The 14769-nt window shown below is 62.3% G+C and overlaps 2 protein-coding genes across 14 annotated transcripts in view; one reads left to right on the forward strand and one right to left on the reverse strand.

Annotated features, from left to right (window-relative positions):
• The window catches only part of Nrxn2 (neurexin 2), a 96125-nt gene extending 91242 nt beyond the window's left edge, over positions 1–4883 (forward strand). For all 13 annotated transcript variants that reach the window (XM_027944038.3, XM_027944043.2, XM_027944040.3 and 10 more), the window contains one exon: positions 3233–4883. In XM_027944038.3, coding sequence (XP_027799839.1) covers positions 3233–4119 — 887 coding nt within the window. In that variant the 3' untranslated portion in view covers positions 4120–4883. The remainder of the gene's footprint in view (positions 1–3232) is intronic.
• A 4344-nt stretch (positions 4884–9227) lies between these two features.
• Positions 9228–14330, reverse strand: Slc22a12 (solute carrier family 22 member 12). The gene is made up of 10 exons (XM_071616908.1): positions 13929–14330; positions 13265–13368; positions 12762–12916; positions 12519–12687; positions 11177–11300; positions 10930–11072; positions 10529–10707; positions 10146–10254; positions 9723–9926; positions 9228–9291 (listed from the first exon to the last, which is right to left on the reverse strand). Exons 1-10 carry the CDS (start codon positions 14328–14330, stop codon positions 9228–9230), a joined length of 1653 nt encoding a protein of 550 aa, XP_071473009.1.
• Between the last annotated feature and the right edge of the window lie 439 nt (positions 14331–14769).

A 14769-nucleotide genomic window follows, 5' to 3' on the forward strand; every position in this document is an offset into this window, starting at 1 on the left:
CCAACTGATGGAAGGTCATAAGTCCGCTTAGGGCAAACCTTGACCTGGAGTTCCCAGGATTAACAGGTGTCCCAATCTAAGACAGAAGGTGAGGCTGGCAGTTGGGCACGGTAATCCCAGCAACTCCAGGAGGCTGAGGCAGGAGGATCACAAGTTTGAGTCTGGTCTCAGCAATTTAGCAAGACATTCAGCAACTTAGTGAGACCTGTCTTAAAGTAAAAAAATAAAAAGGCTGGGATGTGGCTCAGTGGTAGAGCACCTGGGTTCAATCTCCAGCACCATTAAAAGAAAGTTGAAGTTGAGACTGGCAGAGGGTGGGACTGGGCCCATGCAGTGGGGGGTCTGCCAGGCTGAGCTCTCAGGAGGGCCTGCTGCCCAAGATGGTGGAGGCAGGAGGGTGTGCAGAGCTCTGCTACCCACCTGCTTCACTGGTCTGGCTCAGGAAATACCTGAAGAATATTCTTTCCCTAGAAAATCATAACTACCCCAGCTCTATGCCAGGCCCTCTGCTGGGTGCTAGGGAGATTGATAGATGAGGCTTGGGCCTTTGGACCTCGCCTGGCAGTGAGTCCAAACTTGTGCTTCCAGGATGGAGCAGGGATGGGGCACCAGAAGCAGGAGCATCCTCTGGACTGTGCCTGGACCAGGTGTTGGGCTGGACTCAGATGACTGAGCTATCAGTAGGGGAATGTGCTTTGCATATAAGGCAAAGGTCAGGGAGACAGGTGGCTTGAGCTGCAGGGAGGACCCCAGACAGGCTCAAGATCTATGCAGGGAAAGGGAGTCTGGCATGTTTGGGCCCAGGATGCCACCACATGAGGGGCTGTCTGCACTCCTGCAACCAGGGGGACCAGGGACCAGGGTGCTAGCCCATCCTTTGGTGAGTGAGGCTCAGCTGGGGATGGAAGGACACATTCTTTTGATCTAAAGGCTGGAGGACCCTTAGAGCGAGGCCTTGGCCTCATTCTGGACCTGGAGCCCCAAACCCACCTTTGGTAGATAGGAAACTGGCCCAGTGGGTGGAAGAAACTTGCCCAGTCACATAAGAATTCAGTGACAGAACAGGTGTCTGGAGGAGGAGGAGTTGAGCAGCCCTGGCAGTCTCCAGGGGGATGAGGATTTGGGCTTCCCTGGCCTCTGAGAACCACAGAAGGGACTGGGCACATCCCGGGCTTCCACATCCACATCCATTGTAAGCTGGAATTGGACAATCCCATCATGCTGCTCTGCTTTGGGCTTAGCTTTCTTTCTATTGGGGATGAGCCCATGGAGGGCCAGGAGCCCTGGGGCTTCAAAATTTGGGGTTCAGGGGAGCCCCTGACCAGGGGAAGCTTGGAGTCTTCCTGGTGGGAAGAGCAGCCTGGGGAGCTGGGCAAGTTTTTCTGTCAATGGCAAGGTCTTGGCTAGGACTGGCCTGTGTGGCCAAGACAGCTGTGAGATTGCTGGAGCGGTGATGGGAGGGGTCAGCAGAGGTGTGTGAGTCGCAGCGCGGTCCGTAGGCTGGGGGTGGGTGGAGACGGAGTTGCAGTGGGGCAGGACCAGGCCGTGCTTACCCGGGAGGGTGCAGAGGCCGGGAGATCTTGCTCAGGTGTGGGTGGCGCTTAGAGTGTGCTGGAGGAAGAGCCAGAGATGGAACCTGCAGCCCCAGGAGAGGCCCCTGCAAGCGAAACAACCCGATGCCAGCGCTCTCGTCCCAGCTATTGAGAGCCCTGCTCTAGGTCCCTCCTAACCCAGGCCAGTGGGTGGCTATGCTTTGAGAGGAGGCCCAGGAGGCTGATGGGAGTTGTAGTTGTTGACCCAGGGTTGATGGGAATACCCCTCCAAGGGCTAATGGGGTTGTAGTTCTCACTTTTGAGGGCTGATGGGAATTGCGGATTTTGCCCAGGGGGCTCCAGTTGAGAGACTAGAAAGAAGGAGGCTCCCCACCCCCCCAACTGTGCCCTTCCCACTAGTTCCCCCTGGGCCCTGTTTTAGCAAGTGCACCCTTCCCAGATGGCTGTGTATGTATTTTCTTTTCTTTTTTTGCTTTCTTCTTCTTTCCGTTGTTTTATTATTGTTTTAACAATAATAAGAGGGTCAGAGGCAGTCAAGCTCTGGCCAGGTCCTGGCGGCTCATGGGGGTTCTGGGGTGGAGGGAGGGGGGGAAGTCAGTGGGGGTCAGAGGTGGAGGGTGGAGAGAGAAAGATGGGGAGTTAGGCTTAGCTCAGGACTCACGTGACATGTCCCCACTCCCTGCTGGCTCCTGGCTTGCCCCCACCCCTCCCAGCGTGACCTGCTTCTGACCCCTCCTTGCCCATTCTTCCGCTGGGCCTCATCCTCGCCTTTCAAAGTCTCCTTCCCCACCGCCCACCCACAGTCAGCCCTCAAAGCCCCTTCCCGTGGCCATCCCCTCCCAGGACCTCTCCCCCACGCAGCAGTTCCTACCTCCGGCCCGCGGCCTGTCTTGCCCCCGCTTCCCACTGACCCCTCCCCCGCCAGCCGACACCAGGTGCTCAGCCCGCACCGTGCGGAGTTCAGCTTTGTGTTCAGCGGAGGGGGAGAGGGCACAGGTGAGGGAGGAGACAGTGTTGAGGAGGAAGCGAGATGTCCAGGGAGAGAAGAGCGAGGGAGGGAGACCGAGCAGGTAGACAGGAAACGTTGTACGGAAAAGTTGTTTTTTCTTATTTTTTTTCCGGGAGAACCCGCTTACACAGCTCTGTTTGTAATTTTTTTCTTCATGCTAAAATCACACGGCCTATTTGTTGATGTAAGTTGCCTGAATTCCGTGGTATGCTATCTTCTTTTTTAAAAACAAAAGCAAAAAAAAAAAAAAGAGAAAAATCTAGAAAAAAAAAACCCTAAAAGATATTGTCGTTAGGTTTGTTTAAATGCTGCTGTTGTATCTGTTTTTAAAGCCTTAAACCAGTAGAGTTGTTTTTATTTTTGTTTTTTTTTTCCGTTTCTTTTCGATTTCCTTTCCTTTCTGTTCCTTTTGGTTTCTTAAGACAAACAAAATACCAAAACCCAGAGAGTCACAGAGCCCGTGCGTGGGGTGCCCAGGGCATCCGAGCCGCTGCCCGCTTAACGCGCAGTGCTCCGGCCGGCTGGCGGGCGGGCCCGGCCCGCTCTAGTCTCCGCCAAAGCCAATTGGAACCGATTTGGGTGTGAGGCTGTTGTTTCTCTCTCTGTGCCGGCCGCCCGCGACCCGGCCCGCGCTGACGCCCTGCCTTCTCTCTTCTCTCTCTTGTTCTAGGAGGAGAGTTAATTTTGCCCATTATCACGGAGGACTCCTTAGACCCCCCTCCCGTGGCCACCCGGTCCCCCTTCGTACCCCCGCCCCCCACCTTCTACCCCTTCCTCACGGGCGTGGGCGCCACCCAAGACACCCTGCCCCCGCCCGCCGCGCGCCGCCCGCCCCCCGGGGGCCCGTGCCAGGCGGAGCGCGACGACAGCGACTGCGAGGAGCCCATCGAGGCCTCGGGCTTCGCCTCGGGGGAGGTCTTTGACTCCAGCCTCCCGCCCACGGACGACGAGGACTTTTACACCACCTTTCCCCTGGTCACGGACCGCACCACCCTCCTGTCGCCCCGCAAACCCGCTCCCCGGCCCAACCTCAGGACAGACGGGGCCACGGGCGCCCCTGGGGTGCTGTTCGCCCCCTCCGTCCCGGCCCCTAACCTGCCGGCGGGCAAAATGAACCACCGAGACCCGCTGCAGCCCTTGCTGGAGAACCCGCCCCTGGGGCCCGGGGCCCCCACGTCCTTCGAGCCGCGGAGGCCCCCGCCCCTGCGCCCCGGCGGGACCTCAGCCCCCGGCTTCCCTCATCTGCCCACAGCCAACCCCACGGGGCCTGGGGAGCGGGGCCCGCCGGGCGCGGTGGAGGTGATCCGGGAGTCCAGCAGCACCACGGGCATGGTGGTGGGCATCGTGGCGGCGGCGGCGCTCTGCATCCTCATCCTCCTCTACGCCATGTACAAGTACCGCAACCGCGACGAGGGCTCCTACCAGGTGGACCAGAGCCGGAACTACATCAGTAACTCGGCCCAGAGCAACGGGGCGGTGGTGAAGGAGAAGGCCCCGGCCGCCCCCAAGACGCCCAGCAAGGCCAAGAAGAACAAAGACAAGGAGTATTACGTCTGAGCGCCCGGCACCGCGCCCCACTGCCAGCTGCCCCTCCCGGGAGGCCCGGGAGGAGGGTGCGGCCTCTCCCCGCCGGGGCCTGGGGACCCTCTCCCGGCTGCCTCAGGCTTCTCTCTCAAAGAGGAAACGCAAAAAAGAAAAGGAATAACCCCGTGCTCGTCCCCTTCCTCCTCTGTCCGCGGCGCAAGGCACTGTCAGCCCCGGGGCTGTCTGTCCCTCTCGGCTCCGCGCCGCCAGGCAGGGCACGTGCTCACAGCCCTGGGTTGATTTATTTTTTTAAGGGGGGTAGTTTTATTTTGGTGGGGTTGGGCGGGAAGGAAGGCTGGGGTTTTGTAAAGTGTCCACTACACGTTGTTCATTTCCCTCGACTTTCCTCCCTCCCTCCGTCCCTCCTGCCTTCCTCCCCTTCCCAAGCCCTCCGGTCGTCCCCATCCCAGGCTTGCTGTGTCTCTCCGTCCCCACCCTCCTTTCCCACTTCTCCTTTTTTTGTGTGTGCGTATCTGGTTTCTCCCTTTCCTCCCTTTGGGTTCCCAGAGTCGGTGGGAGAAGAGCGGGAGGGTGGCCCCCCAGCGGCCCGGCGGGTGGGTGCGGAGGGGCGGGGCAGTGGGGTTGTCCCCGAGTGTCCCAACTCACCTCACCCGGAGAGGCACCCGCCTGGGGCCGCCCAGGGGAGGGGCTGAGGCCTGGCTGCAGGCCAGTGGTGTGTGTGCCGCCGGCGATGGGCAACGTGCATTGACATTGACGGGGAAGCTGCGAGGAGCAGGGGTGGGGGTGGGCGGGGGGAGGGCCAGGCAAAAGCAGATATATATTAAAGACAAATACTCCATACCAAGGGCAGCAGCCTGTGGCACCCACTGGGCGGGGCGCAGGGAAGGGAGGGAGCGAGGTGGCATCTGTGGACTGCTGGGTCACCTCTCGGCCCACGGGCTCCCTGCTCCCCCGGTTTTTTTCTCTTTGTTAACAAATGTGTCTGAGTCTTGGAAACACCCCAACCCCGGAAATGTGTGGGAAAAAGAAAACAAAAACTTTCCAAATTCCAACAGTCCTGTGCCGTTTGTTCCTGGTGGTGCTGTTAGGACCCTGGGCCTGGCTTTGGGCTGGGGTAGGGGCCCAAGTGGGGGCACGTGAGAGCTGGTAAGTCACCTGCACTTTTGAACTGAGCACAACTTTGGGGTCCTGGTGCCACTTGTCTGTGTCTGGTGCCTGAGCCCCTGTGGGTGGGACTGCAGGCCGGACTCAGCCCTTGGGCTTGTGAAGATGCTGGTCTGTGTCCAAGGTTCCCTAGACCTGCCTTCTCAGTCTTCCCAGCCCCTGCTGCCCAGAGGCATCATGTGGCCCCAGAGACAAATCCCCAGAGGCTTAATGTTGCCAAGACCCCTGGGGCTGTACAAGGGGCCTGACCTGGTAAGGGACAGACCTGCCTGACCCTTGGCAGCCCCTGGAGGGAGAGGCGGAAGCAGAGCCTCCTGCAGTCAGGGAGAGCATCCTTCACGGAGACCATGAAGCAAGGCCACGGTAGGGATGGGTCTATGTTAAGCCTCTCAGGGGCAAGAAACAGACGCAGGAGACTCGGATTCCACGTAGGACCCACATGTGTGGCGTCCAGGAGGGGAGAGTGAGTGGGCCTGGATCCTGGGGGCGGCGGTGGCGGTGGTCACACCACTTGACACACGAGATGTGACTCAGCCATGCTTCTGCCACTCAGGGCTCCTCCCTCAGTTGGCTCCTTCTGCGCCTTCTGCGCGGTAGCTCTTGTCCCTGTCCTGGCTCTGCTTCCTGGGCGCTTGGCTCGATGTCGTCCATCACTGCCGATCTGCAGCAGGCGGCCCTGGCTGGGGGCCAGCTCAGACTCCAGGCATTTCCAGTCCAAAAGTCTGGCCAGCTTTAGGCCTGGGCACCTGGGTACCCGCAGGAGCCTACTGGGCAGGGGAATGTCCCTGACGGGGTGGCAGATGCTGCCCAAGGGGCTCCAACTGGCTTCAGAAGCCCAGCTTGCCCACTGTCATCTCCCCCTTCATCCTGGAGGGGAGCTTGCCTTAGGACCTTCCCCAGCTTGATGCCCCCCCAGACCTTTTGAGAGTCCTCATCCAAAGTTCTATCAAGGGAGGGGTCCCCGCCCACCCCCAGGTGTGGATTTCCAAGGCCTTGCCTCTCCTTGCCCTCCTGAACCAGCCGCCTTGGGGTGAGCCTGCAGCCCCGATTCCCCCCCCCCACCTGTAGCCTGAGGTCACATGCTGAGGTCAGGGAGTCTGGGGGTGGCCCTGATGTGGGCAGTCCTGCCAGGACATCCTGTCCCTCTGCTGGCCACGGCTCACCCCTGAGGCTCTGTGCCGCTGTGCCCTGCTCAGGGGCAAGGCTCTCTTAGGTTCTGCTGTCCTTGTCGGCGCTAATAAAAAATAAATCAGTCAGGCCGGCAAGAGTTCCTTGGTAATGAGAAGGGAAGGAATATTCCTATTCCAGGAATTTTTAGAATGGCCCTGATGAGGTAGGGGGTAGTCCAGGAAAGGATGGCCCTAGTCCTGCTGGTTGCCATGTGACTGGGGACTGTCTTTCCCTTTCTGCGTAAGAAGCTGAAGAGCTCCTGTCACTAAGGAAAGATTCAACTCATTAGACTTGACCTTCAACTCATAGGACAGTCACCCAAGTCTCAGTGTCTTTGTCCTGTGCATCAGATGGTGACTGTGGCACTTGAGCCTTAACTGCGCTCCTTGGGACCTGGCTTGCCTGGCAGGGACCCCAGGAGAGGCCCAAACAACATCTGGGGGCAGAAAAGCCACACAGCTTGGCTCCTCGGAGGGATCCTTGCAGGGATGTATCAGGAGATGCCACCTTGTGGGTACCAAGGACAGGGGCTTGCGGAAGAGGCTCCTGGGGAAGTCTGGCTGATGCCCTTTGACCTGGAAGACCTACCCAGCCACCCATGCCCCCAGGGAGGACCCTAGTGCCAGTGGTTTGGGAGGAAGCCCCTTTCCTGGAGGTGGGTATGGAGCCCATGCCCAGCCCTGCCCTCCACGAGGCTTCCTGGGGGAGCTTCAGGTCTGGTTGGGGCCAGGAGAATGGATAAAGGGGGTCCTCAGTCCTTTCCTCAGTCCCTGCTGCGTGAAGCCCCTGCTGCCATGAGATGAGACGCTGGGGTGATCGGGGACCCCTTTCCCATATTCAGTTCCCTTGTCCTGCTCTGTGGGGTGCCCTAGTGGATTTGGAGGTCAGGAGCCCCCGGGTTGAGCTTTAAAAAGAGGGTATGTCCCAAGTGGAGGCCTGCCATTGGGTGGGCAGCCCCCAGGGGGTGTAGGCCTCCTCCTGGGCAGGACACCCACTTGGCCAGTGCTGCTGCTGGCTCCCCAGAGTGGCAGGGCCCTGGGTCTCCAGCTACAGTCCTGTTGAGTTAGTAAAGGGAGGACCCCGGGTCCTGGCAGCTGTGATCATCTGGAAAGATCAGGAGTGTGGCACTCTGTGGATGGAGGGACAGCTCTGACCTGAGGGGTGAGCAGGAGGGACATACTGGGGAGAGGGGGAGCCACCTCCTCACTGGGTTCTGCCTCCCAGAAATTTATGGGCACCCTAGGGCCCCAAGAACGCTGAGCAAGCCTAAGAAAGGCGCTGGCTCTCAGCGGGCGGACAAAAGATGAAGCCAGGCCGGCCCGCCAGCTGTGTGGAGGGACCCCTACTTCTGCGCTTTTGCCCTGGGGATCTTCACTGTGGGGTAGTCAAGGGAGGATGGCCAAAGGGCATGAGCCTCAGATGCCCAGGGGTCACAGTCAAGACCAGGCCAGGCCGGATTCCATCTCCCGGCGGCCAGAGGCTGCTTCGTTTTCCCATTGACCTTTCTGTGTGTGCACATGTGTGTGTGCATAGAGGTGTGTGTGTGTGTGTGTGTGCGTGCTTGTGCACACAGATGTTAGGACTGGTCACACAGGCACAGGTGGACTCAGAGACGATCTCAGCACGTCCCCTGGTGGTGTAGCTGGGGGTCCTGTCTGGTGGGGATCATGCTGGGCAGCGCATGACCTCTGCCTGCAGCCACACACCTGTGGAGCCAGAGGACCCTGTGGGGTCCAGGTGGTCCTGGCAGGGATGATGAGGTCCTGCTGCTGCCCTCGAGAAGTGTCTCTGCAGGCCCAGATAGTGAGTCAAGGTCACTAGGGCCACAGTTGGGCTTGGAGACCTACAGACCGGGGCTGAGTCCTGCTCTGCCTCCTCCTGTCCGTATGGCATGGGCAACCGATTCCTACCTGCCTCAGTAATTCCATCTGTAAAATGGGGCAGCTTTTCCTCACGGAGTTCAGAAGATGATGAAAGGAGATGGAGCCGAGAGGCCCAGCACGACCCATGGCAAGGGCTGGACACAGCAGTGCCTGGGCCCGGCAGACCGGCGAGGAGCCCCCAGACCTCTCCTGCCCCCTCCCCCAGGCAGGTAGACCCTGGGGGCTCATCACAGGAGTCAGGAGGGCAGCCGTTCATTTGTTCCTTTTTTCATTCTTTATTCAATCCCACATACCACTGTCCCCCTGACCAGCTCTGGGTGGGACCACCTGAGCTCATCTGTTGGTTGGTGGGAGGAGCTGGATGTGTGGATGTGACCTTGGGCCAGGGTGTCACTAGCACTGTTGGCTAGTGCTGTGCCCCCGGAAGGAGGGCCCTGTCCTGGGCCTGGGAGGCCAAGAGGATTTCTGAAGGTGTGAAGGTGTGAAGGTGGGGCTGCCGCAGAGCACAAAGCCCGGCGTGTGGCTGGAGTGTGGTGAGGCATGGGGAGGGGCTGGGTGGGCCAGGCCAGGCTGCCAAGGGCATCAGGGTGAAGCCGAGGAGCTCGGACTCCATTGCTTGCCCCAAATCAGGGGAGATGATGGTCACCTTTGACCCCTGGGGCAGGTGGACAAGAGGGGTGGCGAGCATCAGGGTGTCGCTGGCCCTGGCCTCTCGTCTGTGCAGCCAGAGGGAGGCCCCGTGATAGGACAGGTGGAGGGCCTCCTGCCAACCCAGCTGCCCTTTGCTCCTTCTGTGTGGGAGGGGCTCCTCTGTGCTCTGGAAATGGAGGCCTTGCTCTCTTCTGCCACCTCTGGAGGACACGAGAAGCCTCCTCTGATGGTCCATTGCAGGCGTCCCAGGAGCTAGAGCTGGGTGGCCTTGAGGACCACACACCTCGGAGGGCTGTGTCTTGCTTTCTTTAGTGCCCTGTTCGGGAAGGAGGCAGAGGGGTGTGTCACTCGAGCACCTCACTGGGGGCGGGAGGGCAGCCATCAGAGGGCTTTGCCGACGGAGTCCGGACTTGTGAGGACCTCAGCACACCTCTGGATATCCCCCTGACAAGGCCACACCCCCCCTCCCCCGTGGCCTCTCTTGGGGTGGCCTGGGGACAGCTGGGCCATTTACACCTCCTGTGGTGAAATGCAGGGCAGAGGCTAAAGCCTTACAGTCAGGGGCAGACCCAGCCCTGGCTGCCTCCACTCTCCCAAAGCTGTGTGACTCTGGGCCAACCCTCTATCTCCCTGGGTCTCTACTTCTCTGTTCAGTGAGGAGGGTGAGTGCCCAGGCCAGCCCGTTCTGGGGTTCTCTGGAAGAAGGGAAAGAAGAAAGGGAGGGCGTCCCAGGGCTGGGCCACTCACTGGTTCTGTATATCATGGATGGTGTCGGGCAGCGGCAAGTTCTGGGTTTCGGGCAGCAGGAGTGCAGCCAGGCCACTCAACAATGGCACGGTCCCGTGAACCAGCAGGGGCAGTGAGGGGGCATAGATGCCCAGCAGCAAGACCAGGGGTCCCAGGATGGCTCCCCCACGGGCGGCCATCTGGCCCAGGCCCACCGCTGTCATCCTGCCGCGCAGATGCTCCTGTGAGCGGCCCCCGTATCCGCAGGCAGCTTTGACCTTCTGCCCCAGCCCAGCCCCACGTGGCCCAGGGACTCAGGCTGGGCCAGGACTTGCCTGGACAGCCCGAGACCACATGGAAGGGAGTCACGTGGCAGGAGCATCTGGGTCTGTGGCGGCCACCCCACCTCCCTCCCAGCCTAGGGCACCCTCTCCGGGGCCTCACCTGAGCACCGTGGGGAAGAGTTCACTAAGGAAGATGCTCACGCAGGTGAAGCTGGCCCCTAGCGCCCCCAGCCCCAGCACGGCCAGGGCTGAGCGCAGGGCCCCCATCTCTGTGGACACAGACGGGTTAGCAGGATGGGCGGCAGGCCTAGTTCTTTCCTGCTGAAACTCATCCCTGAGTCCTCATTTGTCCCATCCCGTCCCCTGGACTCTGCTGCTGCTTCCGCTGCTCCGGCCCAGCCAGGCCCTCGCGCCCCAGCAGCCTCCTCGGGGCGCTGCCGCTCTGGTCCTGGCCCTCGGAGGAAGGGGCCGAGGACCCCTGTTCCTGGCTCTGGCCCCGTGGTCCTGCCTCCCTGGGGGGTCAGCCGGGCTGTGCCTGCTCACCGTGGGGCACCAGGGAGCCGGCCTGCAGCGGGCGGCGGCCCAGGCGGCTCAGCAGCAGCAGTGTGCCCATCTTGGCCGGGAGGTCCACGGCCCCGATGAGCAGCTGGAGCAGGAAGATGTCGCTGCCCAGGGCCTGCAGGTTCAGGGCCAGGCCGTAGAAGGTGAAGGCAAAGGCGAACCTGGGGGCCGTGGGCAGGTGAGCCGGGCGCGTCCTGCCGGGAGCCTGACTACAGAGGGGCAGGTGACGGGTTGCCACGCCTCCTGGGGGCACTCTCAGGCCAGTGGCCAGACAGGAGAGCCCGCAGGGCCCTTGGCCACTTGCCGGCTCAAGCCCTGACTCCGGGCTCCCCTGGCAGCCAGCAGCTGAGGCCGGCCTGGTGGGGGGGGTCCAAGGCACCTACCAGATCATCAGGGAGACCCAGGTCCGGAGGCGCAGCCCGGGTGTGCAGAACAGGGTGCCCAGGCTGACGGGGTCCTGGCCCCTGCTCACCTCCTCCTGCAAGGCTGAGAGCACGACCGGGGGGGGTGGGCAGAGGTGTCGGTGCTGGGACACCTGCAGCCCTTCCTCCCGGATACCCTCACCGGGAGCTGGCCCATGCTTGGCCTCCTGGCTGGGGCAGGGAGAGGCACTGAGGCCCAGGTCCTCACCTCCATGGTCAGTGTGTCCCCTGCCGCCCTCTTGCCGTTGATGGCGGCCACTCTCTGCAGCTCCTGCAGGCCCCAGTCCAGCTTGCCCGTGATGAGGAGCCATCTTGCGGATTCAGGCAGCCACCTGGAGTGCAGGGGTGTGTGGGGGTCACTGCCTGCCCCTCCCCCTCCTCCTCTCTGTCCCCTGTCTCTCAGCTGGAAGGGGCCTCCCTGGCACCACAGCCTCAGGCTCAGAGCTGTCGGGTCCATGCTGCAGGGGACAGCAGGGTTCAGCAGGTGGCCCTCCGCCTCCCTCCTCCCTGGGCTGGGGTTGGGGCCCACCCTCTGTCCCTGGACCAGCTGCTGCCGGTGGGTGACCCTTGTTCCTTCCCACCTCCTCCTGCCCCACAGCCCTCCCCCACCTCCTTCAGGAGCCAGGCTGGGCTGCACCCAGGCCCCAGGGGCTGCGAGTCCACAGAGTGGGTCTCCTGCTCCAGCGCCCCTGGTGTCACGCAGCCCCCTGTTCATCCTTCTTGCTGCCAAAGTCTCACCTTCCTCCCCAGGCGCAGGCCAGGAGCAGGTCTGTGATGTCACCCGTTGGCCAGCCCCCGTCACCCCCTCTGGACCCCTCACGTCTGGCTGCGCCCACGGCCGCCTGCCCCGGCCTGCGATGTGTTGCCTGCCCACCACTCCCCACGGAGCCTCCTGCAGGCCCAGGTCCCTTAGCCAGGTGAGCTGTCCTGTGGGGAGCCACCTGCCTCACACCCACCAGGGTCCTGAGCTTGTCTGGGATTTGCAGAACAGGGGACAGAAGGGGGCTGGGGGTACAGACTACGGTCGACGAGCCCCAGTGGCTTGTCAGACTCGGGCACAGGGAGGAAGGGAGAGGTGTTGGGGGCCTTTGGACTCCAGCATCAGGTGGGGGACTGCCCCCAACGTGGGGAGAGCAGGTGTTGGTAGGGAGGTGTCACAGGCACCTGGAGCTGACGCTGAAGCTGGGGTGGGGCGCAGTTTGAGGTCTGCAGCACTTGGAGGGGTTGGAGATGCTGGCTGAGACCCTCGAGGGGGAGGCCCTGGGCCGTACCCACTGTGTGCTTTGGGGTGGCCAAGTAGCAACACCTAGGCCACAGACAGTGAGTATGGGGGCTCCTGGAGGCCTCGGGACGTAATCCTGGGCGAGCGAACCCCGGGTTGGAGTGAGTTTGCGTCACAGGCTTGTGGTGTGCAGGCTCCCTCCAGCCCAAGTGACCCTGGCCTCCCTCCCTGACAGCCTTCTGTCCCCAGGGAACGGAGAGTCTCCTACACTGGGCTCCTCAAGAGCGGGCAGGGTCTCTTCCAGGAGGGGAGAGGGTGCGGCACCCACCATGAGTACACAAAGCTGAGGATGAAGGGCACGGAGATGGCCAGCTGCAGCAGCGACCAGTCACGCACACCATAGGCCAACGCGGCCATCAGCATCTGGCCAAAGCTGAAGCCCACGGAGTTCAAGGTCATCACCAAGGGGCGGGCCCGGGCCGATGTCCACTCCATCACTGCGGGAGACGGCGTGGGTCAGCCGGAGGCCCGTCACAGCCTACCCTGCACGGCCCCAGGTTGGGGGACCTACGGAGACTGCCCGAGTTCATCATGATGCCCGCCACGGCGAAGGCCACCAGGAAGCGGAACAGGCAGTACAGGGGGAAGGTGGGGGCGAAGGCAGCCACCGTCCCCGACACGGCAGTCTGCAGGTAGTTCCACGTCAGCACCCTCTTGCGCCCGAACCTGCGGCACACACACCAGGGTGGCGGATCCAGGGCGTGTGGCGGGGTCACCGGGATCTGGACCTGTGGAGCCCACCCTGTGCCCACCGAGCCCGGGAAGCTGCCCTTGGTCAGACCTCGGGAGCGTCAGGGAGCGCTGGAGGTCAGCGGAAGGCGTGCTCAGTGGGGAAGGGCTGCCCGTCACCAGAGGCCCTCCAGGCACCCAAGGCTGGTGTGGCCACGCGCAGAGTGACGAGCCACAATGACACTCTACAGCCCCAGAGCAAGGCGAGTGACCCTGTGGCCCGAGGAGCGACCAGACTTGCTCTGGTGACATGGAAAAGGGACCCACCAGGACCGGGGGGCTCACCTGTCCGCGGCGTGGCCACACACCGCAGCTCCCACCAGGACCCCCGCCAGATAGATGGACTGGGACACGGGCTTCAGGAACTGAGAGTCACACACCAGGTCCCACTGGTGGGAGAGCGGGGGAGGGGTGAGCCCAGGGGGGCGGGGGCCGGGGAGCTAGTGGGTGGCTCCTACGGAGGGGGCCCCCTCTGGGGGCGTGGAGCAGGGCCCCCGGGTTCTGCCAGGGCACCACAGTGTGGCTTGGTTTCCTGAGGAGTGCACTGCCACCCCACCAAGCCCTCAGTGGCTCCCTATTGCCCCTGCCCTGTCCAGAGGCCACACTCCTCCGCTTCTTCACAGAAACGCCCCTTCCTGCTTGCTGGGACCAGCTGCCCCTCTCCACTGGCCCAGATTTGTCTCATGTCCCTTATGAGAAGGCACCTGGGCTTGCCCTGTGTGCTTTGTCCTGGAGGAACCCAGCAAATGGTCACTAAGCGCCCCATGACTGACAGCCAAGTGTCAGCAGACCCATTGGGAGGTCCCCGTCCGTGTGGCAGAGGCCCGGCTGAGAGCTGACCCCGGAGCAAGGGAGGCCTGGGGAGGTGGCCCTTCCTAGGACTGGACCGTTTTGAGTCCAACTACTGATCTGTGGCTTTGACCCCCAGGAGCCAGGTGTGGCCCCTTACCGTGGTCACGGTGGTGGAGGTGAAGCTGCTGCGGTCATAGACCCAGCCGTCCACACACGGCTCTGTGGCGGCCTCGCTCCAGTTGGTGGCCGTGGTGTTGGGGTCCAGGAGCTGCCACTGCGGCTGGCGGAAGCGGAGACACTGGTGTGGCTGCTGGTTGGGGCCCCGTGGGACGGAGACAGCCAGGAGGGCCTGGGGACTCAGGGCCCCTGTGACGCCGGCCTGGCTGGTGCCGTTGTCCAGGAGGGGCACCCAGCAGCGGTGGCTGGGCACGGCGGCCGAGAAGTTCTCTGCCATGTTCTGCATGGTGAGCAGGACGACGGGGACCACCAGGGCCATCAGCTGGAGAATCTGGAACCTGCCCGTGCCACCTACTTGGTCTAGGAGTTCCGGAAATGCCATGGCGCCGGCCCAGGGGGCCCAGGGAGGCGCCCGCTTCACAGAAGCTGGTCCAGGGCCCAGGGCCACGAGCCACAGGCCTGCGCTTCCCACAGCAGTGACCACTCCAGCGTCCCCAGCCGGGCAGCCGGGAGCATGTCAGGGGCCACCGGCTTTGCAGAGCTGGGCCTGGGGCTCCTTGGCATCCGCTCACTGGCTGTCACTTGGGGTGGCTCCCACCGAGCCTTGGAGCCACATGCTGTGACCCTGAGGCCACCCACATGTCCCAGGGACACTGCTGCCCTGGGCCTCTGGAAAAAGCTGACTTTGGAAAGTGGGACTTGGAGACGGAAGCCACCCACGCTGGAATTAAAGTGTGACCAGGGGCCGCTTAGGGCAGAGGGTTTAGCAATCATCCCAGACAAAGTTTAACCCGGCCCTGAGGGAGGCGCAGGCGCAGGGG

The sequence above is a fragment of the Marmota flaviventris genome, chromosome 9 (assembly GCF_047511675.1).
Source record: "Marmota flaviventris isolate mMarFla1 chromosome 9, mMarFla1.hap1, whole genome shotgun sequence".
Lineage (NCBI taxonomy): Eukaryota > Metazoa > Chordata > Mammalia > Rodentia > Sciuridae > Marmota > Marmota flaviventris.